Source organism: Eupeodes corollae, chromosome 1 (assembly GCF_945859685.1).
Source record: "Eupeodes corollae chromosome 1, idEupCoro1.1, whole genome shotgun sequence".
Taxonomy (NCBI): domain Eukaryota; kingdom Metazoa; phylum Arthropoda; class Insecta; order Diptera; family Syrphidae; genus Eupeodes; species Eupeodes corollae.
Window position 1 is genome coordinate 33,860,055 of NC_079147.1, and position 24,471 is coordinate 33,884,525.

The window sequence follows — 24,471 nt, forward strand, 5'->3', positions numbered from 1 at the left end:
GGAGAGAGGAACACCGGCTTCTTAGATGGAAAAGAAGAGAGCATGAGAAGCGCGCGATGGAGGAAATAGAGGGATGTCACAACAGAAATGAGGTTCGTAAATTTTACCAAAAGGTGAAAAAACCTCCCAAAGGTAGTGCCACCTTAAGTAAGTAAGTAAGTCTATTAGAGGTGATCTGTGATACACATACTGAAAGTTGATTAGTTTTCTGGGCGCTGGGTTACGCTTTAACGACAAGAGAAAGCATTGTGTTTTGGAAGCATTCAATTCTAAACGGTTTTTGGATCCCCATTGTACAATGCTGTCGAGATCAGAATTTAATATGCTTATCATACGCTGCAATTGAAGTTCCACATCCGAAAGACAAGGATGTGAATCTAGAAACAATTATGAAAAGCTAAGAGAACTATTGTCAGCGAAACAGTTTAATGGATTAGAAGTAACAGACAAAAGATCGCTTATGAAGACAAGGAAGAGAGTCGGAGACAAAATAGAGCCCTGATGAGCACCAGCAATTAATTTATGAATTTCAGAATTGAAACCATCTAATAAAACTTATATTGAACGATTAGGAAGGTAATTTCTAATACAACGATGAAGAGATTCATCAATACCAAAAGGACCCATTTTCAATAAGACAGTTTGATGCAAAACTCTATCAAATGCTTTTGAAATGTCTTGTACGGTGAGATAAACTATGAGATCACCAGTGGACCTATTGCTACGAAAGCCGTATTTCCGGTCATTAAGAAGCTTCCGTTCCTCAAGATATTTCTTAAACTGATAATTAATCAGCGTTTCCATGACCTTAGAAAGAAGGGACGTTAGTGCTATCGATTGGTAATTTGTGGGAGAAGAAGATTCGCCTTTTTTGAGATTGGCTGAACAAATGCAGTTTTCCAACTACTCGGAACGAGCCCAGAATGAATGTTGAGTTCTTTAAGAATTCTCGCCACAGTTCGCGTACGAAAAAAGATTGGTCCCATAGAATCATTTACGCGTTTAAGAACTGGGGAAGTCATGGCACTATCTGGTAAGGTAGAATTTTCGGCGAACTGCCTTGCAAATAAGTTGGCTTTATCAATACAGCTAACTAAAGGAGTGTCATTGACAACAAGCGTAGGAACCGAGAAAGAGGAAGAATTCCTCCTGTTTTTTTTACAAATGACCAAAAATTCTTACTGCCCTTGGGACATTGCAGCATTTTCCGCCGTAATTTTTGGTCATGTAAAAATTTGGTCTTTCGAATATATGCGTTGCAGGCCTTCCTGGCTTGCTTAAACTTTTTCCGGTTTTCCTCAGTTGGGTTGGCTTTAAAACACCGGAAGCTCACCTCTTTCTCCTTGATAACCTCTTGCAGCTCGAATCGAACCTTGGGTTTAACGTTTCCATTCCTAGATGAATCATACTAGAAATCATATCTGCTCTTGAGTCTACATCCCTACCGAGGTAGCATAGCGACCAGTTAAAGATCCTGGAGAAATTATTGAGAACGTCCCAGTTGGCTTTCTCGTATTGCCAAACGGTTCTCTTTGGAGCTCTTTCTTTAACTGAATTAGTTCGACACGAGCAATCAGCAGATATGACACTGTGGTCCGATGTGCCTGGAGGCGTCAATACACTGATTGTGTACTTATCAGGATCAGAAGTGAGAAACAAGTCAAGTTTATTTTCTGCTCGGCCGTTAACGTCTGATATACGAGTAGGCTCATTGACAAGCTGAGTAATAGGGTTAAACTCAGCAGAAATCTCAGCACACATTTCTACGGGCGTTGTCTGGCCTGAATGGCGAAGCCACGAAAAATTGTAAACATTGAAATCACCCGTAATAACCATTTCAGTGTGAGGATACAGCGAGACAATTATTTGCATGCAGTCAGACAGAGCATCAAATTCCTGAGAAGTTGAAACTCTGTCCAGGTTTGGGCTCCGATAAAGAAAACAAAAGTGAATGATGTGCTTATTCACGGAAAGTTTTAACCACATGAAATTTAAAAGGGAGTTGGTACAATGACCGTATTGTGGTAAATAATGGCACTAAGCAATACCCATGAATAAAAAATTCACCATGATCGGAATCTTCACCCACTTGGGTTTCACTCAATGCCAAAACAGCTGGTCTGTTAAAAGTAATGTGGATGTATACAGACAGAAAGTTCGATCTCAGCCCACGAAAATTATGTCAATGCTATGAAATTCCCTGTATACGTATTTACTTCAATTTATTTCCCTTTCAATTAAAAGTTAAACTATTTTAGAACACGACTTGGTATATCTAATAAGATTTAATATTACTGATTTAGAGGCATAACACTCCTTACTAATACGAGGTTTGTTCAAAAAGTACCCGGAGTTTTCGTGTTTTCAAAATAAAATATTTATTTATTCGTTAATACACTTATGCCAGCGTTTTTTCCAATCTTCGAAGCACTCTTGATATTCACTTTTTGATATGTCCTTGAGCATTTATTTCTTCAATCGAGGAAAAACGCCGACCTTCTTCAACTTTCGAAACAGGGAAAAGTCACTACTACATTGTTTTCGTCCAAACAAATTAGGAACAAGCACAAGTTTTAGAATTAATATTGCTGCCGCTCGTTTCATGCCCAAAACATTTTTAAAAAATGTTAAGACATGAACCAATTGATATGCCAACTTTATTAGTTACTTCTGTAATTGTGATTCGGCGATCGTTCATAACCTTTTTTCCACTTTTTTCACATTTTCATCGATTATTGACGTGGTGGGTCGACCGGAGCGTTCGTCATTTTCAACGTCTTCGGGGCCATCTTGGAAACGCTTAAACCACTCGTAAACAGTTGTTTTTTTTTATAGCAAACTTACCATAAGCTTTTTGTAACATTTCACACACTTTATTTAATGTAAAACGAAAAATTTAATACAAATTCCTTGACTCTTCAATTCTTCTATTCTTTAAACAAGCAAAAATCGCCGAGGTCATAAAAACACCTCGAATCTTAGCAACTACCACCGACAAAGTAAACAGTGAATATAGCTGAAAATTGCATCATACTTCAGGGGCATGTATGACCTTCGGACTCTCCAGACCCTCGAAATTTAAAAATTCCGGGTACTTTTTGAACAAACCTCGTAAACTGTCAGCTGTCAAATATTATTCTTTCAACACTAGAAAAATGGAAGCATATTCAAATTTCGCTTCTATATCCTCAACATTTAAAACCAATCATATTCTCTAGGAGTGAATTAATTTATTTCTCTTAAATATATTAAATTGAAAATATAGGTACAGGATATTTTTTAGCTCATAAAAACTATTATTTTCTTAATTATTTATTAATAAATTTCATATATTTATATGATTTTTATTTTTATTTCTTAAATTTAAATTTTGTAATTGAAAAAAAATATTTTTAAAAAAATGTTAAAATTTTGAAGAGTTGACCGCGATAAAAAAAATAAAAATTTCTATAGTTTTCTGTTATTGTATGTGTTGTATGTGTATAGCGATGTGTGTATGTATATGTGTGTCTCTGCCTTTTCATTACTTATATAGTACATAGTTGCTTTGAATGTCAAAGCATCTTTATTTCTTATAGAACATATTTCAATTATTATTAACAAAAGTATACAAAATTTCGATATCTTAATTTTTAAATATATTTTATCTGTTTTTTTTTTTAAAGTGTTGAATGTTTATTTTATTATTATGAGTAAAAAGGAAAAATTCATATTTCTTTTTTAAATTTTATACAATTTCATTTTTAATGCACTCGTGAGTCTCACTTAAATCTTCTTCGTTTTTGTTTTGTTTGTTTATTGGATTTTGTTGAATTTATATTTATAATTTATTTATTAAAAATATCATCGACCAGTTGCTTCGTGATGATTCGGTGGGGCCGTGTTGGATTCACTTTTGGCCGCTGATAGAGCCTGGCATTGATGGCATAGAGCCTTGGCGATAGATCACAGCGTACATTGAACCACCAATCACACACAAATACCGCCTGCGAGAATTGTGTTCCATTGGGACAGAGGAAGCTTGCCTGTCGTCCATCTATGTCACAGTAGTGCCAACCTTTAAAAAACGAAAAACAAAAAACAAATAGAAAATCGAAAAATAGAAGAAACAAAATAAACATGATTTGTTTTCGAAATGGAAACCCATTTGTGTGTTTGCGACCGCACCTTGACATCTTGTTTCCATATCGGCAAAAAATCCCGGATACGCCTGTTCATCACAATAGAAATTCGTATAGGGTATCGCCGAGAGGATTGGATAATCCGTTCCTGGCCGACCTGCAAAAAGGAAATGGGATACAATGAATATTTAGGATATTCCAGTTGAAATGCAATTATTTTGTGTTAAGAACAGATGCACCACCCTTTTTTGACTCCATAACCTCCAAAACCTCCCCAATTCCAACTTCTGCCTGGCTCATGAAACCGATTGAAAAATAAATTTAAAAAAAATGTATTCCCAATATCGAAACAAGCTAAATCTCGTCGTTTGTCTCAATCAAAATATTAACAAAAACAAATTTCGAAAACGAAAAAGGACAACAAAAACAACATTCGAATGCTGCTTCAGAGTTGGGTATTGGGAAAGTCCTTGCAGCTCCTAATTTACTGCATAAGGGTAAAAAGGGGGAAGGATTGGGGAGGAATTTGCGCAAATGGAATCGAACCCATTTTACGATTTTTATAAGTGAACTAACAGGATAGCGAATGTATTCTATTATTTTGTACAATTGGACATCATACGTTAGCGATGGTGATGGCGGTGGGGATGGAGATGTGCGATGGTTTGTTGCCCCAAAGGTGAAATTGAAATAAAAACAACAAAAAAAATGATAAAGAACCCGCGATACTAATTTTCCCACAAAGTGAATGGCTCCAGGGTACATTTGCTTGGTTATAACAAACCATGTCACAGTCAGGGGCTGCAGCATCGTGCAATGCTTTAGAGCACATAGTGGACCGGACATGTGTATAACTTTTATGGTTGTTGATTGGGAAAAACCATTTAATGTCGACATAAATTTGGTTTTGTTAATAATTCACATCTAAAGGGGGTACGACGTAATATGTGAGTGTATGGCTTGTGGTCTTTGTGCTTATGCTGCCACATAATAAGTTTTTATTAGATTGTATATTTTTTGTGAACTGATAAAATTTGACTCATTAGCTTAACAAATTCAACAATTTTTGTTTCTGTTTTACTGTTTAGTAAAGAGAATGTTTTTTCAGGTGCACATGAAGAATGTGGAAGTCTCTAACCAGGACTGATATAATTGAGTCAGGAGCTAGAAAAACTAAAGCAACTTGTACGGGTTGTCACTGTCAAGTAAAGATTTTCTTTTTTAAAACGCACATCAAGAATGTAGAGTTTTTTATCCAGCTCTAAGTGGTATATTTGTAAACAAAAAAATAAAGCAACTTTGTTGGGTTCGACTTCTTAGTAAAGATATTCATTTTGTAGACGTACATCCAGAATGTGTTTCTCCACCCAGCTCTGATTTCCCTTCCTATTTTAATATTCAAAACTTCAAGACCAAAGTGCATCGGTTTCTTCTCTAATATCCTTCGCTTTTTTTCCTGACGCTCTTAATGTGATTAAAAATGTAAAGGGTGGTAATATCTCCTTAAAAACTAAATTAATTGTTTGACCCATGTGATCCAATTTTTTTTTTCACGTGGAAAAGTTGAGGCTTTAAAATATTGTACTCGATTTTTTAGTAGGCTTTTAATACTTTTATAAGTTTGTCTTAGTTTTTCCAAAAGTTTTATTATTTTTAAAAGTGTTTCTAAATTTGTCCAATAATGATTTTTAAAATTCACAAAAAGTAGAAGTTTCTGAGAAAGTAGAAGAACAAACTTCAAAGCTTCGCATTAATCTCGTTTAAACGGCTTCCAATTTGAATAGCAAATCAATCAATTCGACTCAAACCGAATTTATTTTAAATAAATTACTTCAAAATGTATGAAAATGGCTTATTACGATACCTGTTAGGATTTCATTCACTTTAAGTCGATTGTTTGATCTGTTATTTATATATTGAAGGCCTTAATTTAAGCAGCCTATCATTCGGTTATACTTTCATAAATTGAATATTACCAGGTATTGATTTTCCTAATTCCAAATACTCCCTGACTGAAGGACTAAGAAAATTAGTTGGTATCGTTGGTACATCCTTCTCTTGAGATCCACTATCTTCATTTTCCAAATCTTGTTGTGGTTCTGGTTCGAAATTAACAGGTTCTGGAGCACGTGGCCGTTTTGTACGTTTCGAACGTACTTGCTCGCGGCAATCTGAAAAAGGAAAATAAAAATAAATTGTTAATACATTTTTGTTTAAAACTTTGTAAAAATATAACATTTTTGAACTTGTTGTTGCTCTAAATTACACTTCCTAGGAAATTTCAAACTGAAACATGCTAAAGAAAATCGCAACCAATGATAACATTTATTTTGATTTGATTTAATTTTGAACAACAAATTTAAAGATAATTTCTTAAGAAGTATTTCACAGTGAAGAAACATTTTAAGAAGCATTCATAAAACATATTAAATGTTTCTAAAACGTTTCCGAAATAGTTCTAAAATGTTTTTGGAATATTTCCCAATGTGTGGAGCAACTTGCGCGTTGATGAATGAATTTGAATTGATGGATCCAAATTTACGAACCAAAATGAGTTTTCATAAATGTAGGCCAAATCCTCCACACCAAAAAAACAACAGAAATGTTTTTTAAACAAATTCTAAGAAATAATAAATCGTTGATATATCAGCGAGCGATTTCAAAAACAGTCTGGACTACTTTTGATCTGATGTCCACAAAATAAATACGGGTGTGCCACAGGGTTCCATTTGGTCTCCGACACTCTTTCTTATTTTTATGAATGGTCTTTTTGCTAAAGATTTTATGTCATCTAATTGTTTCACTGATGACAGTACCCTCAGCTGTTCTTATTCGATTTTAGATTCTCATCCCTTAACAGCTTTCAGTTCTAGTTATGTGCATCAAAAACCTTATCTTCTGGATACAATAGCTTTACAACATTAAAAATAATTTCGAAATCAGTTAGGTGTATCATATTTTTTAATTCTTTTCTCTTGAAATAAATCGTGTTGATGTTTTCTTCAAACGATAAGTTTACTTTCACAGATTTTATTCAAATTGAAAAGAAAAATCTTGACTTTGCATATTCTTTCACTTTTTGAAATGACTGTCATATTAATGACATTGGTCTTATGTTTTAGCTAGGGCCAGTGAATTTAAATTTTATACCAATACATGAATTGGAGTAAAAACCTAATCTAAGATTGAAAAGCTGCTTAAAATCATTGAAATCATTAATTATTTTGAATATCAAACAAATAAAACGGGCCATAAAATGTAATCATTAAAAAATCATTAAATTCATTATCAACTATCAGCATGACTTTCTGGCTATTTTCTTTCAATTACTTAATAAAACAATAAAATCTAGACCTGACCCCTTTTTTCTTCAATTGCTAAAATTTTCTAGTAAAATTCTAATAAGATATTTTGAAATTTCTCGATTTGTCCAATTAAAAATTTTGACATTTCCCGACATTTTTAAGTTCCTAAAATCCAAATCAGTCGGTGCGTTTGTACGTACGTTGGGGGTAGATTTTGTGAGGTTTAACCTTTTGGATCCTTTACGTTAAACAAGAAGAAATGCGCTGAAGAAGATAAGAGTGATTGCCAAAACTTTCGCGTTTACGAAGCAGTAAGTTGTGGCATACTGAGTCACAAGCTTTACTAAAATCCTTTGATTTTCGGTGCAATTAATAATAGAGGAGTTAAAACATGCCAGATAAGTGACATCTGATCTACCCGAAATAATATCATGTTGGGCACTTGAATGTTATTTTAAAAAAAACCTTCGAGCAGTTTAGAAATTGCGGACAGCTTAAAAATGCCCCATTGTTTGCAATTGAAAAATATATTTGTATTGAACCAATTTTAGCTTAATTAGCAGTATCTGAAAGAAAAACAGGGTTATCATTTGAAGTTGTGTAAACTGATTAAAAAATCAAACAAAAAGCTTGAACGTTTTAATAAAATCGCTAACTTTCCCCTTAAGGTCCATGGAGGTTGGCAATTGAATTCCTTCTAGAATAAATAAAACTCAAAAATTGTTCGGACTATTCAGATTAAGTTCAATATTCGAGATACAATTTTTGTGCAAGAGTTCTCCGAGAACCTTACGAAATTAGAAAAATCAAAATATTCGTCATCTGACGGGTTTGAAATTTTATACTAAGCGTATTATTTTTTTTTAAACTAAAACATTTGTGTTCTACACTTAGTGTCACATGAATAGAAACAAGCTTTTTTCGTTTTTTATTTGACGAAATTTTCAAGCCATTACATTTTTTAGAAAAGCCCAAATGTGTAATGAATGAAGTATATATAAAGTTTATATTTCAAAATGTTGGATTAATTTGATAAATACAAGTTTTATGGCGGTTTTTCCCAAGAAGATCATAAAAAGTACCTGTTTTTTTTGTGTCACATAAATAGGGACAAATTCTAAATTAACCTATTAGCGTGTTGTTCTGATTGTTTGTGAGCTTAGTTCGAGTACTAATTTGATAAAAGAAGAAGGTAAGGTTCTAACCAAGGAGAAAATAGGCCAAATTTGGGCTTACCGGGATCTCAGCAAAACCATCCGTTGCATAGCGAGAAAAATTAGAAGAATATAAAATGTTGTAAACAACTACCTCAAGGACCCAGAGAAGTTTGGAAAACCCACAAAAAAAGAATAAAGAAATCCACAACATTTTAGGAAAGGCAGGCGATAATGAGACCTGCTTCAAATTGCACTTACCATTAGTAAATTCAGGGCAGAACTTTGGGTAAATGCTAGTAAATCGACTTTTGCTTGAGTGATACAGAAGGCAGACTATATAAATAAATAAATTGGATGGCGCAACAATCCGTTTGAGAACTAAGGCCTAGTGACTTACAACTCTTAACCATTCCTGTTCGCGAGCACTGTTGTCAGGGGTGGAAGAGACCTACAGTTTTAAGCCGAATCCAAACGGCAAATTTGAGAAAGCACTTTTCATGCAAAGAATTACTCTTGGAGAATTTGTCAATTCCTCGCAAGAGGCAGTACCCGTGAAAAAAAATTGTAGGTGGCATAGGCAGGGATCCAAACCAAGACCTCTCGCATGACAGTCCATCGCCCTTTTTTTTTAATTCATTTTTATTAATTCATTCTTAAACCTATCTTAAAGCTAGACAAAAATTCATAAAACTAGCCTAGTTATCCATAACTTACGACAAACTTAATAGTCTCATACAGACACTCTAACTGCTAATGCCTTTCGGCCCTAAGATCTATTTTACTTCAATTTAAATTTTATTTATTTTTATATTTAAAAGAAAATTTTGAAAAAAAAACTAATGTCAAGATCCTTTTTTATTTTTACTTAGAAACTACTTAAAATAAGGTTCTTAATATAAAACTTAAAGCTAACTTAAACTACCTATTCTATCTATAAACTACTTAAAACTAGAACAACCACAGCAGCAAATCTAACTATCTAACATTTTTGTTTTCTTATTTTTTTTTTATTCCATGTTTTTTTTTTAATATTTTTTTTTTTATACTATAAAACAAGTATGTAAGCCGACCAAGGCTTAAAACCCCATTCCGACTACCCACTATCAAGTGCCTATTGAAGCCGTTTCGTCGTCTGACGTGGTAGATTAGCGGAAGTGGCAATCTGTATCAGACCTCATCTATATAAAAAGTAGGTGGAATGAAGCCGCTCAAGCGTGCACTCTCTAAATACTCGTCGGTCGTTCAAATAGAACGCCCCGAAAATTAATTGTTGGTGGAAGACATAGCTCTTGCAATGTGACCTCGAACGAGTTTTATCACGAAATTGTCAATTCCATCCCATCTGGGAAGGGGCAACGTTGAACCACACAGGACACTCATAAACTCATAAACGATCGTTGGCCGTAAGAGGGCCATGTAGCAAATTACCTTCACTCTGGGTCAAGCTGAATGCTAAAAAACAGCCGTTTCGTCAGAGCGAAGGATCCTCTGGCCCTGGTCAGAGCAGAATTTATATGTCTGTCGAAATATAAATACTGATCTAACCAGATACCGAGGTACTTCACTACACTTTTGCTCGCTAATGGCTGTCCGTGGAGATCAACGATAACCATCTTGCGCCAATTCTAGCACGTATGCCTCTTGGCCCTAACCAACGGAGTCCGGAACAGAATTGTCTCCTAATTCTGGACATTTATTTTCAGTTTCCAGTCGTCGCAATATCGCTGAATCTTGTCGAAATCACGCTGCAAGAGAATTCTAATAACCTCAGCCTTTCGGGCCGTTCTGTACGCAATTAGATCGTCGGCGTACGCAATTGCCTTTGTAAGACTACATAACAGATCGCTGGTGTAAATGCTGAAGAGAATCGGCGAATTCACCGCTCCCTGTTGAAGACCCTCTAACCATACGGTGTCAAAGGCCTTTTCCAAATCAACTAGAACAGTGCATTGTTGTTTTCATTTATTCCATTGGATATCAGAAACTAGTTTAAAAGCATGAATTGTGTCATGACCCGCCTTGAACCCGAACTGTGTATCCGGAATTATTTTGTTGTCCGCAGCCCACTTAGTCAGAGCCCTATTAATGATTTTTTCGAAAATTTTGCTGATGCTCGGAAGAAGACTTATCGACCGGAGATTTGACGGGTTGGAGTTGTCCTTTCCTTTTTTCGAGAGAGGATGAACCACAGCGGTCTTCCAATGCATTGGATAATATGCATTATTGAAAAGCGTGGTGTAAATGTCAATTGGCTAAGTCGGTAAATGTCTACAGTCCAACGCACTAACCATCACGGGTACTACCATCCCGCATTAATATTTGTGTTAATATTTTTAAAACCTAAACCATTTTCAACTCTAAAAATAAGTTTTAGATCGAGGATTATACTTTAAACCTAAATCACTCGTTTTACTCTAAAAGCAGCAAAATACTTCTCTAGATTTTTAAAGTATAGGGTCCTTTTAACGTTTGTTAGTTCACAATAAAAAGATCTTGAATTTTACTTAAGATGCCACTTTGAGTCTTAGTGTGTTTATATTTTTTTCGAAAGAAATGTCTACTAAGTCGATGTTGGTAAGTGCATTTCAGATCGAAACAGGAACAAACCTAATTTTTGAATACTATTAGATTATAAAAAATTCCTCAAAATGCATCGCGAGCCTTTTGTCGCATTTCATTAAGTTCCATCACAAAAGTTTGTTGCCATTTTGTTAAATATGTACTTTAGTTAGAAAATTTGTTTAAAATTTTTTTTTAAACTTAAGAAAAATTTAAACAAGACTTTTTAAATAAAGAATTGGTTTAAGAGATTGCGCCAGTTTTTTTAACAAAAAGAAACGTCCTACCAAAAATAAAACTGTATTGATTTATTTCCCTAAAAAACAGCAAAATTTTAAATGCAATTTCTTTAAATTTAAAAAAATATAATTTATTACAAAAAATCTATTTGAATATTTTTAGCTTGCAACAATTGAAAGTTGTGAGTGTAGGTCACATCCTAGCCTCATTTTTCTGCACAAATATTGTGCTGTCAAAAACCTTTTGAAAAAAGCCACCAAAAATCGATACATTCAGTTTGCATTTTTTATAAAAAACTTTCACACTTTTAGAAAAAATAATTAAAAGCAATATTATATAAAAACATCGCAAAACTAATTTTCTTTAATCTCATGCATTAAAAAAGAAACTTCCAAAAGTGTGCCTTCCTCGCATATCATTTGCATTTTAATTGACAACTAACATCAGCAATCAATCATCCATAATTTGTTGCTATAAAATAACAATGTTAATATATTTAATTCATGTTGCATGGCTCGTTCGAGCCAATAATATTAACAAATTCAATTTTGTTCATATAATAGTTTCAAACCTCCTTCAAATATATTTTCTATGGTAAGTGTGTTAGGCCAAGCTTAAAATGAAAAACAACACTTCTTCGGTAAAAAAAAAGTACCTTGCCATTGCTGGTGAAGCCTCAATAAGTACGACATACGAATTGTGCGTGCGGTTTTGACATGATACTCAAGTCAAGTATCAAAAACGAAAAACCATTAAACCAAAACATTATGAATAATATGTTAACATTGACATTTAGTTTCACTATCCAAGCCTGCTACTAAGTCTCTTTTTTTTCTGACTTATTTTGCAGTTTACTATAAAGAGTTGTATTTTATGTCACATCAGCTAACATGGGATAAGGTTAAATTCTTCTTTTCGTTTCTTTCTGAAGTGGTTTTCATAGAATTTTGGCTTTGAAATACATTTTTGAAAAACTTCAGGACTTTCAAGAACTAGTTTCTTTTTTGGTGTATCTTGTTTGCCAACCAAGTCTTCTGATGGTTCCCATAAAAATCTGAACATGGTTGTTGACATTCAGATGGAGGAACCTGCAACGACTACGCGACATGACATCCCAAAGCATCAGCGGCCCAGCGAGAGAATGATGCAATAACGAGGCTGATGACCTTCAAGCTTCAACGGGCGCAGTCTTGTTGTCGGTCGACCGAGATGCAATGCGATGCCGAGAGCTTCCTCCAATTGTTGATTCATATAAAATGTATACAACTTTTGCAATGACTTTTCATTTGCAAAAAGTTTTTCTGTTTCTTTTCTTAATTTTTAACTTGTGAATAAAAATCAGTACAAAATTTAACCCAGTCATAATACAAGGTGGTCAACCAAGTTTCTTTTCTGTTTTATTAATACTAGTATTTATGCGATAAGTAAACAAAATAAAAATAAAATAATTACACTTCACATCATATACACCTGTATATTGGAGCTGTCGAATTGCAGTACAAGTACAACAGCCTTGACCTTCGCCTTGTTCCTCGATTCGTTTAACACGAATATGAAAAAAATATATAAAAATAAACATTTACTAGACTTTCATAATAATTCTATATTTAATTAAATTGATCTCACGATACATATTTTAAATTTAATGCGAAAGGCGATTATTAAAATTTAAATTTGGTGGGTTGAGGGAAAAGTCTGTTGAAAAAGACAAAACAAAACTCACTCAGAAAACGCAACGCGTACGATAATTACAGGGAAGTAGATAAAGTAGTTTAAAATTAATTATTATTTTTATGTTTAAATAAAACATTCTAAATACAATTAAAATGAATCATTTTGTTTTTAATTAAGTCCACCGGCAATATAAACAACAATTGAACTTTTAATTCAAAAAATAGAAGGTCAAATTAAAACATTAGTTAATTGTCTTGTATTTTATTGTTTTTTAATTGTTGTTTGATATCTTTTTTTCATTAATTGGTTGTTATAGTTTTGAATTTAGTTCAAGTTAAAATTATTGCTTTGAAAACACCTGTTCATAGAGACATAAAATAGCCTAATTAATTTTAAAACTTTCTAGCAATAATTTGTGGCATTATTCAAAATGGAGGAAACCCCATTCCAGTCTATTTTTACTTAACTTCGGGATACAAAATATGCTAACGTCGAAAATAATTATGATGGATGCGACTTATTAAAACAACATAAATGTATATGGCATACAATACGTTCTTAAAAAATGCCGAACTACAAATTTCAATCAAAAAATTACCAACAATATTTTTAATATCAAGAATAGTTTAGTTCAAAAATCTAGTTTTGTTAAAGAAATTTTTAGTCGAAAACAAATTTTTGCCAACTTTAGTAGCATTTCTTAAATCTTACAAGTTGGATGGATGAAATTAATTTGAGAGATATCAAGAACCGAACATCAATTTTTACCAAATTTGCTTACTATTTCTTGTAGATTTTATTTTTTTATGAAAAACGGACTTTGGATTTTAATAAAAAAAAACTATTGAGTATCGAAAAGAATATTTTCTGTAAAATAAAAACAGTTTGAAGACAATATTTTTAATTTTTGAAGAGCTATTTCAGTCGAAAGTATATTTTTACCAAGTTTTAGTATTGTTTCTTTGTTGGGTTTTTATTTTTTGCAAAAAATAACCAATTAGATTTTTCTCAAAACATAACTAAACGTTGACAACAATATATTTTTAAAGACAAAAGTAGTTTAAGGCCAATATATGTCTTTTTGAAAAAAAATTTTAGTCGAAAATCAATTTTTACCAACTTTTATTTATTTTTTTTGCTTAGGTTTTCATTTTTTTTTTTTAAACTTTCAATTCGATTTTTTTCAAAAATTTTCCGAATGTTGAAAACAATATTTCTTATAAGTTAAAATTAGTTTTAAGCCATAATCTCAAATTTTTGAAAAGATATTCAATTTTTACCAACTTTGAGTAATGTTTTTTTTAGGGTTTTATTTTTTATAAAAAAACTGTCAATTCGATTTTTCTCAAAATTTTACTGCATGTTAAAAACATTAGTGCACAAAATCGTTTTGGAGATAAAATCATTTAGTATTTGTAAAATTTTCTAGGTGACAATTTTTGTTTTTCTTTTTTTTACCTATAAAAATAATCGTTAACTGGATTTGTTTTCAAAAATATACTTGTTTGGTATCACGTTACAATATATTATATACAATTTAATTCAAGTCTCTAGCGTTTTATTTTTGTAAGATATTTAGGGTTAACCAAAATTTCACCTTTTTTGAAACTGCTATGGTAAAAAAACCACTCACGAAATTTTCTTGAGAGCCTTTTCTGCAAAAAATCTTTTATTTCGACTCTAGGGATCTTGAAACGTCTAGAAATGTCAAAATTTTCAATTTGAAAAATCGGAAGTTAGTGTAATAACTTCCTATAGGAAGTTAAAAAAAGAGGCTGGGATGCGACCCACACTGATAACTTCCCATCCCGTCTGTCGATTTGTCTTGCTTAAAATTTTGTCTATAGTGCGCAACACTATTTTTTCTAGATTTTATTTTTTATGAAAAAACGGACTGTTGGATTTTTATATAAAAATTACTGAAAACAATATTTTCTGTGAAATAAAATAAAGCTATTTGAGCCGAAAGTACATTTTTACCAAGTTTTAGTATTGTTTTTTTAGAGTTTTATTTTTTGTAAAAGAACTGTCAATTCGAATTTTTTAAAAATTTTACCAAATGTTCAAAACAATATTTCTTATAAGATAAAATTAGTTTGAAGCCAATATCTCAAAGTTTTGAAAAGATATTTGAGTCGAAAATCAATTTTTATCAACTTTTATACATTTTTTGTTAAGTTTTTATTTTTTGTAAAAAAAACTGTCAATTCGATTTTTCTCAAAATTTTATCAGATGTTAAAAACATTATTTTTCGTTGCACAAAATTGTTTTAAAGATGAAATCATATTTCAGTCGTAAAATTTTGGAGGTAACACATTTTTTTTTTTCAGTTTTATTGATTTATAAAAAACCGTTATATTGATTTTTTTCAAAAAATATTCCTGTTTGGTATCACGTTACAATATATTATATAAAATTTAATTCAAGTCTTTAGCGTTTTTGGTTCGTAAGATATTTAGGGTTAACCAAAATTTTCACCTTTTTTTCAAACTGCTATGTTAAAAAAAACCACCCATGCAATTTTCTTGAGAGCCCTTTCTGCATCTTTCTGCATTATTATCTGTGGAACAAAATTTATTTAAAGTCGATATCTCTTCTAGTCCTTGAACTATGGACGACGAAAAAAACGTCGGACGTACAAAAACACGCACGCACAGACATCTTTCTAAAAATCTTTTATTTCGACTCTAGGGACCTTGAAACGTCGAGAAATGTCAAAATTTTCAATTTGACAAATCGGACCCATTACAATAACTTCCTATTTCCCATAATAATAAAGGCTAAATCCGTCCGGCTCTCTGCGTCTGTGTTCTCGCACCAACAGGCTTAACCAGTTTGTCGATTGAGTTCCAACTTAGAAATTAAATTTAGGAGTTTTTTATTTTTCTTAGACAAAAAATAACGGTAATCCCCATTCAAATTTGTTGCCAAAAATCGAAGAAAAAAAAATTCTCGAAATGCATGACCCCAGCCCAGTTCAATTTGTGCTGCTTCGCCTCCTTGACCACATCTTCGTTGTCTGTCATTCTTCGTTTCTCATTCTAGGTATTTTCAGGAAACATCTTTCCATCGTTCTTTGAGTCATCGCAAGTTTGTGTGCTGATTTTGCTGATATTTTCCAAAGTTGCTTAGTAGTTTTTTTTTCTGCACTCCAGTACTGCAAAGAATAAGGCAAGTGAAATCGGGTCTCCATGCTTTACTTGCTAGATGTTAGTACCTTGTATAATCTTGTTGTTGATTTCCTGTTTTTAAAATATTGAAATAACCAAATGTGGAAGGCTTCAAAGTTTATTCATGACAGTGATGGGTCTATAATTGTTGATATTTGTAGTATCTACTTTTATATGCATCAGGATTATTACTGACACATTGGTTTCGGATTTTTTCGGTTTCAATTATCCAATTAAAGATATTTGTAATGTTGGGACGTAGTACCCGTGGCATGATGGTTAGTGCCTTTGACTTTCGTGCCATAGGTCTTGGGTTCCATTCCTGCCTACCGTTTGAAGTTTTTATTTGACGGGTACTGCTTCTTGCGAGGAATTGAAAAATTCTCTAAGAGTAATTCTTGTCATGAAAAGTGCTTTCATAAACTTGCCGTTCGGATAAGGCTTAAAGCTGTAGGTCCCCTCCATGCCTGACAACAGTACTCACACACAGGAATGGTTGAGAGTTGTAAGTCCCTAGGCCCTAATTCTCAACGGACTGTTGCGCCACCTAATTTATTTATTTCTAATGTTGGGAATCAGTTCGTTTTTAGCATTTCTCGTCTAAAGGCATTTTGCCCACAGTATTTCTGGTTAGGAAGTTCTTTTATTGATGCTTCAATTTGTGATGGAAGCAATAGTGGAATTCTTAATCATACCAAGATTGAAAAGAATTTATACTACTAAAAACACATTTAGGTTCTTTCAAAATGGTATTTCCTGCTGATTTTATGATTCCACCGTCTTCTAATTAATCGTATGACCATTGCAAGCAAATTTGGTCGAGTATTTCCCAAATTTGCATTAGCTTTTTCTTATCGAGTATAGAATTTTTTTGTTTGATCATCATACTGTTTGGTCTTATGATTATAATTAAATATGCCTTCAACGTCGAAGCTTTTTAAAACTAAAAAGTCATTTAAATTAGTTAATTTCATTCTTTATTAATACACTTATTGATCTCCAAGTCCATTTACGATTTTGGGGTTTCTTGGTTCTCATAAAAGATCCCCATTACCTCCCTAAATTCAAACATAAATTCATTTTTCACTAAGTCGATTTCCTTTTAAAATTTCTCTATCAGTTTAATTGGTGCTGTCTCTGTAGGAGTACACATTTGAATAATAGAAAGTTTTAAATTTGATATTGCAATTTAAACAGAAGCCATTCTTTCGTTTTTAAGACCCCTTTGCAACACCGATGGTTTGTCAGCATAAAGGGAGAGGTTAGGTGAATGCAAAGATTATGTAAAAATTATGTCGCATTTTCCAGGAGCCTTCTCATAGACTGGTTTTTGTGGTGCAGTGTTCGAATAACATTTACCAAGATTTTTATTCAAAAGTGTTTTTTTTCACCGAACCGCATTTTTTTATTAACACCTTGTTTTACCTTCTTTTTTAATTGAAAAGTGTTACTTAACCTAAATTGATACATTTAATGTTATAAACATATCTTATGAAGGAAGATATTGGACACTTGTAGCACTCCCTATTTGTCAACTCATGAAATGTATAGTATAATAGTTTAAAACTACCTTAAGTCTGTTTTAATTTAGGTTAGTATTCTCATTTATATAAATGTTAGTCTTAGGTTATCATTAATCTCTAGGCATTGGAAAAATATAACATTGCAACAATTCTTTGTGTCCATTTGCATTTATTGTAACGTGTTGGTCATTCCATCAATAAACAAATTCAGGCCATTTTCACTATCTCGTGAAACTAGAGCAATGTGATACATATACTCTCTAAAAGTTATCCGCTTTTAATTTGACTTTGGATTGGCCATTGCAATACCTTAAATGCTAACTCTTAGTTTGCAATATTAACTTAAATCTAAATCTAAGTTAACATGACTTCAACTACTTATGGCATACAAATTAAATTTAAAACTTGTAACTTTGAGATTATCATTTGTACATTCAATAAGTTAGGAAATTTGTTGAAGTGACTGACTGATTGATTAAGAGGATTTTTAACGCCATGGTTACTTCTGCAAAAAATTGTTCCCAGGTTAAATTTCTCCTTCACAACATTTATTGGCCTGATTTTAACAACTTATATAGCACGTAACTCTTGACGAAATCTTTTTACGAGTGTTTTGTTAGCAGCTTTTTTTTTGAGTAATAGTTAATTTTGAGTCTAGTAGTACACCAAGGTAAGAAAAACTGGAAATCTCTATTTAAACGTGACAAATTCTACAAATATTATTATACTACGTTGGCGTATAAAACACATTGTCTTACATTTCCCAAAATTGATTTGTGTAGCTCTTTACAGTCCTCGATAAAGTTAATGGTTTGAAAAATTTTAAATTCATCTGCATAGATCGATATCGAATTTTCTTTTCACAGAAGTTGAATCATTATTAAAATAAACAACAATAAACAAAAGTGACTCCCTTGAGGTAGACCATAATTGAATTTAAATTGAAATGAAGAATAACTTGACGAAATAATATCTATCTTTAAGATATTACGAAATCCACATAACAAAACGGTCGTTAAGTCCAATTTATTCCATCAGGACCGGGATTAAAACCTTCCTCATCAACAAATTGATTGATGTACGATGATAACTGTGTTCTTGTGTATTAGGAGAATTAGGAGATGAGATGCTTGCAGAAGAAAGGCTTCCAAGGCAGTCTTAAAAGATTTTGCGAACATGTTCTAATTTTTCACTGGAAATAGCTTCAAGAATTTTGAAAGGGTAAACCAGCTGCATATCTGTCAAACTTAAGTTTACTACGGACGTATTTTCAAAACATATTCGAAGTGAATTGAGAGCACAAAAAGTTTAAACAACACACGAAGTCTTCAGATTTCTGCAAATTCTAAGCGTCTCATCACTCTTCCATAGATTGTACCTTAAACAGGCCCTATTTCTTCTATTAATTTTCCATAGGAAGTTATTGTAATGGATCCGAATTGTCGAATTGAAAATTTTGACATTTCTGGACGTTTCAAGGTCCCTAGATTCGAAATAAAAGATTCCTAGAAAGATGTCTGTGCGTGCGTGTGTACGTACGTCCGACGTTTTTTTCGTCGTCCATAGCTCAAGGACTAGAAGAGATATCGACTTGAAATAAATTTCGTTCCACAGATAATAATGGAGAAAGATTCAGAAAGGGCTCTCAAGAAAATTGCATTGGTGGTTTTTTTTACCATAGCAGTTTAAAAAACAGTGAACATTTTGGTTAACCCTAAATATCTCACTTACCAATGACGCTAGAGACTTGAACTAATTTCTAGATTTTAGATTTAAAAAGATTTTTTTTTAGATTAAAATGATTAAATTTATTAACAACATAAGAATATAAAAAATTACATTTACAAAATCTTCGTGGCTTTGCGGTCTGACGATTGGTATACTTTTTATGAAATTAACAAACAATTTTTAAATTTAAATGAGAAATATTTTTAAAGAAAAATAAAATTAATCACCAATTATTTACTTGAAATATTAGAAGCTAGCATTTAAAATTCTAATATAACTTAGAGCTGTTTTACAAAAAAGTAATAGCTTTTCTGACAATTTGTTAATATATCCCGAACTTGTTCCGTTGAAAGCGTATCTTTACCGAAGAAATGTCGCCTTGTTTCACGAAGAGTCGGACATCTACCCACAAAATGAAATTTCTTTTCTCTTTCTGCTGTGTTAGATATATTGCACAATATTGGAAGGTCATCTCGATGTGGCCTATAATTAAGCGGAAGAAGTTCTACCCTCGCCCTTAGCATCATTGAGATGGATTCTACGTCTAGTTCGTCTCTGAAGTAATTTTGCATGTTGAAGGTTATAGTTGAGGGTACTGTACACCGATCTGTAAAGGGATCCTCTTACTTCACTTTCATACTCATTTCTGCAGTTTCCATCTGTCTTGGAAATGATCTCGTAGAGTCTTTGTTTCCAGTTATTAGGAGGCTCTTGGTGTAGACTTAGATCGAAATTACCCAAACGTGCATGATCCAGCCACTCATCATAACATCACACTTTTCTGCTCACTGTTATCATTATGATCTTCTTCAAAAGTCTACCTTTATCCATATTTAAGACCTTTATAATGTAATAAGACTGTAATTTTAGTGTTTTTATGTATAACGGTGATAATCCAGTTTCCAGGTCCAACCACTCCTAGGTACTTGTATTCTTTGACAACTTCAAGTCTTTCGTTATTGTAGTGCCAATTCTCATTTGTTCGTAGTCTGCCTCTCCCTCTATTGAAGATCATGATCTTTGACTTCTCTTGGTTGACCACTAGGTTTCATTTGGCACAGTATTCGCATAATCGGTTGATCATCAGTTATAGCGTTTCCGGTGAATGAGCTAGAATCGCTATATCATCTGTAAACAGAAGTGCTTTGATAGTAGTACTGCTGACTTTCATTCCACCAGGCAGGATGTCCAAAGCAAAGGGCTTAGAGTACAACCTTGCCTCACTCAAATTTTCGTTTCAAACCATTCTGATACTACTTCACCATCCCAGACAGCAGCCCATGTATCTTCCAGCAGATTTGCTATGACTCTTCCAAATTCAACGATCTTCTATCGACTGTGTCGAATCCAGCCTTGAAATCCACAAAGAACGTTTATAATTTCTTTCCCTGCGCTGCAAAAGATTCAGCTACATTGCTAATTACAAAAATGGCCAACAGTTGAGTATCCCGCTCTAAATCCCGCTTGGTACTCTTTGAGCATATTGTTGTGGTCGATCCAAGATGTAAGGCGCCGTTGTAAAATTGTCGTACAAATTTGTGTAGGATTTAAAAAGGATATTCCTCTATAGCTGTTTGCATCGGATTTGGAGCCCTTTTTATTGATTGGGAATATCAAAGCTGTCTTGAAATCTCGAGGCATGTTACCCTTCTCAAGGATGTCATTGCTTAAGTTTGTTACTATTTGTATGAGCTCAACAGAGCCGAATTTATAGAATTCACCCGCATTGCGATCCAACCCTGGTGCTTTGCCATTTTGCAGATCTTTCATCACCGCATTCGTTTCTGTCGCTCTTATTCGTGCATCCAGTATGTCGTCTTGAAAGCAGGGAGAAGTAAATTAAATGAAGTTTATACAGTTTTGTGGATTTAACAGCGTTTTGAAGTGAAAGCACAATAAAGATGCATTTAAGTTTTTGCTTATGGTGAGTCTCGTTCCATTAATTGTACGCACTACATTCCAAAAGTCTGCTGAATTGGTGCAATTTGCGAGATTTCTTCTTATTGCAACATAGTGCTTTATAAAGTTTATTTGCCTCGATATATTGGGCTCTGAAACTGTCTTTATTACTCTTACGAAGTATTCTTAACCAAGCGAACGTTCGTTTCCTAGCTTGCATGTATTCTGCCTCAAACCATGGTTGCAAAAAGGTTCTCCGGTTGTTTGCTTGCTCCCTTCATACGCTTCCCATATAGTTTGTTCTAATTGACTAAAGTCAGTGATTTCTTGTGATGAAAGAGCTATAATCTAACTTTGCTCTGTAAGCAGCACATAGTGCGTTTTTCCATTTAAGCTTTGGTAAAAGCTTCAGCTCTACCGTTTCCTCTCGTTCTAAAGTTTCAACTCCAAATTCTAAAACTAAAAGCTGATGATCTGAATAAAGTGCATCTCCTGCCTCGAAATTCGTACGAGTTCCATCCACCATTAGTGAGACAAAGATCAATTACAGATGAGCCTTGTATTCCAGTATAGGTGAAGTTGCCCTCTTTGTCTCCGAAGCTTGTACGGTCAAAATTTGAAAAAAAAAGTTGCATCTGCTGAAATTTTGAGAAAAATCAAATCGACAGTTTTTTTATTAAAATAAAAACCTAAAAAAAACATTACTCAAAGTTGGTAAAAATTGAATTTCGACTCAAACATCTTTTCAAATACTTGAGATTATGGCTTCAAACTAATTTTCACTTATTAGAAGTAATATTGTCTACAAACTTTTTTATTTCACAGAAAATATTCTTTTCGATACTCAGTAGTTTTTTAAAAAAAATCCAAAAGTCCGTTTTTTCATAAAAAATAAAATCTACAAAAAATCGTACTCAAATTTGGTAAAAATTAAAAATATTCTTGGTAATTTTAAAATTTTTAAGAATAATTCAACTTTTTTAACCCAATACGAAAACCTACAAACTTTTAAGCAAAACAAATCGACAGACGGGATGGGAAGTTATCAGTGTGGGTCCCAGCCTTATTTTTTTTTAAAAATCATTATTATACTTCCGTCAAACGAAATGAACACCTTTAAGATACAAAAATGGTGAAAGTTGCCGTGAAACACTAGCCGTTGTGTGTGATTGTGAAGAATCGAAACCATGTGCTTGAGGTTTATTGATTCTTTTTCGATCTTTGGGATCAGGCACTCCACAAACGATATTGCACCGTATTTTGAAATTAACACAAAAACTCAAGGCGTAAGATCATCCGCAACGTTCAATGATCAAAATCGTCGGAAATCGTATAACATTATGTTGTAGCCCATTCTGGCGTCTGGTTGCATTTGAGGATCGGATAAATCACGATTTATTCTACGTCACTGATTGTTGCGCTTTCCGGACTGGTGCTGTGATAAGTCCATTTTTTATTCGAAAATGATCCTAGTGAAACTGTTGCTTTAAATGGATTGAGCCACCGAGCTGTGATTAATAATTTTTCGGTTCGTATTTGAAAAATTAAGGTTATCAAAATCGGCCAATGAGATATTGCGTTTTAACACCTTTATACTTTTTTACTTGGAAACACATTAAAGATTAGATAAGGTCATGGCTATTTGACGGAAGGCGTAAAATACTTGTCGTTTGTGATATAAAAATGAAACTTATTGAACCCTGTTCTCAAAATGTTCAACAACAAGTACAAAAGAATGGCACTAATGCTTAGGAATTGTACTGGTACTCACACCTAACCATTCAGTATATACACAGGTCCGCTACGTACCATAAAATTATAGCTCTTCTTAATTAAAATCAAAATTATAATCCAATCAATTTCGTTCCACTTTGTCATATTAGACATATTGAAGGTCACTTGAAAGTCTATACAACTGTATACATTCCTTCAAAATAGCCACAAACCTTAAAAGCATTTATCATAATCAATTCCATAAAGACGCGCAAGATATGTATGTAGACTTCATCCACAAGTCTACGGTTCTCAAGGATTGACTTCGTTAACTTTTGGTAATTGTATCAACAGTTGCCACTCTCTAGAAAATTTTGCATATACTCGTACCAAGCTTCAAAGGATTAAATTTGTTGCAAGTGCCGTAGCCGTACCCGTTCTAAAGCACAAGCCCAAAAATTATGTAACCTTTAGGACATCTTATCTCTTGTTTGCCATCATCGCAAAGACGAGAAGGAATTCGTTTGTCATTTGTTATGCAACAAATAAGGTCTTTCGGTGGTACCCTCATTGTTGTATTATTGATGATGTTTGCAATGTAGTGCATAGTGCACCAGCCACCGACTGCTGAAGCACGACCGGGAAAACTCCAAGCATCGTAAACAACTCTTCAAAGTACGATGACGACGACAACGACTACGATAGCGACACAAACGACTACTATGAGACAGTGGCGGAAGTTTAACTTCCGTATCCGTGGAGGAAATTTCCACGTGAAATTTGTGTTACCCATGTAACAGTTTTGTGCGGTGGCTATGGTTAAGACAGTGGAGAGTTAAAGGTTGCTTATAACGTAGGAAGGTTCGTGCTTTACCAAATTGAAGGGTAAAGCTTTCCTTCCAATACATACGTACTTATATCATAGATATGGAAGCAGAACCAAAAGAGAAAAGTCGAAGCCATGGCTTTGTGGCCCCGGAATAGAGCTACAGTGAATTGCATGTCTAGAGATATGAAGAATTTTGCTGCAACTGGTTGCTGTTGAAGGAAAATATTATACTTGCTTCTTCTTCCTCTAATCGCAAAAAAGGGTTAGGTTTGCGCCAAGGATATAAATATAAATCTTTAAATTGCATCCGTTTCGCATGGTATTGAGGATGGCGATGGCTTTTTAACGTTGTAATGCTACAAGAGTTATGAACTTGTTGCTTAATCAGGTGTGAAATTGTTTTTGATTTTTGAACAAAGCAAAGATGTTGTATGTTATATTATTGTTGGTCTATTTCGCTGTAGAAGATTTTGTATACCGATGTAACATTTAATGGCCAATTAATCGAGATATCTTTCCAGGCCATTAATTTACCAATAATAAATTAAGAAG

General features: G+C 33.3%; 2 protein-coding genes across 2 annotated transcripts in view; one reads left to right on the plus strand and one right to left on the minus strand.

Annotated features, from left to right (window-relative positions):
* The window catches only part of LOC129942792 (uncharacterized), a 324,873-nt gene that overhangs the window by 201,027 nt on the left and 99,375 nt on the right, over window positions 1-24,471 (plus strand). The gene's annotated exons all lie outside the window — the stretch shown is intronic.
* Window positions 3,211-24,471, minus strand: part of LOC129942795 (uncharacterized) — a 78,574-nt gene continuing 57,313 nt past the window's right edge. The window contains exons 2-4 of the mRNA XM_056051866.1: window positions 6,098-6,292; window positions 4,168-4,278; window positions 3,211-4,057 (exon numbers count right to left, since the gene is read on the minus strand). Of these exons, the coding sequence (XP_055907841.1) occupies window positions 3,828-4,057; window positions 4,168-4,278; window positions 6,098-6,292 (536 nt within the window). The 3' untranslated portion in view covers window positions 3,211-3,827. The remainder of the gene's footprint in view (window positions 4,058-4,167; window positions 4,279-6,097; window positions 6,293-24,471) is intronic.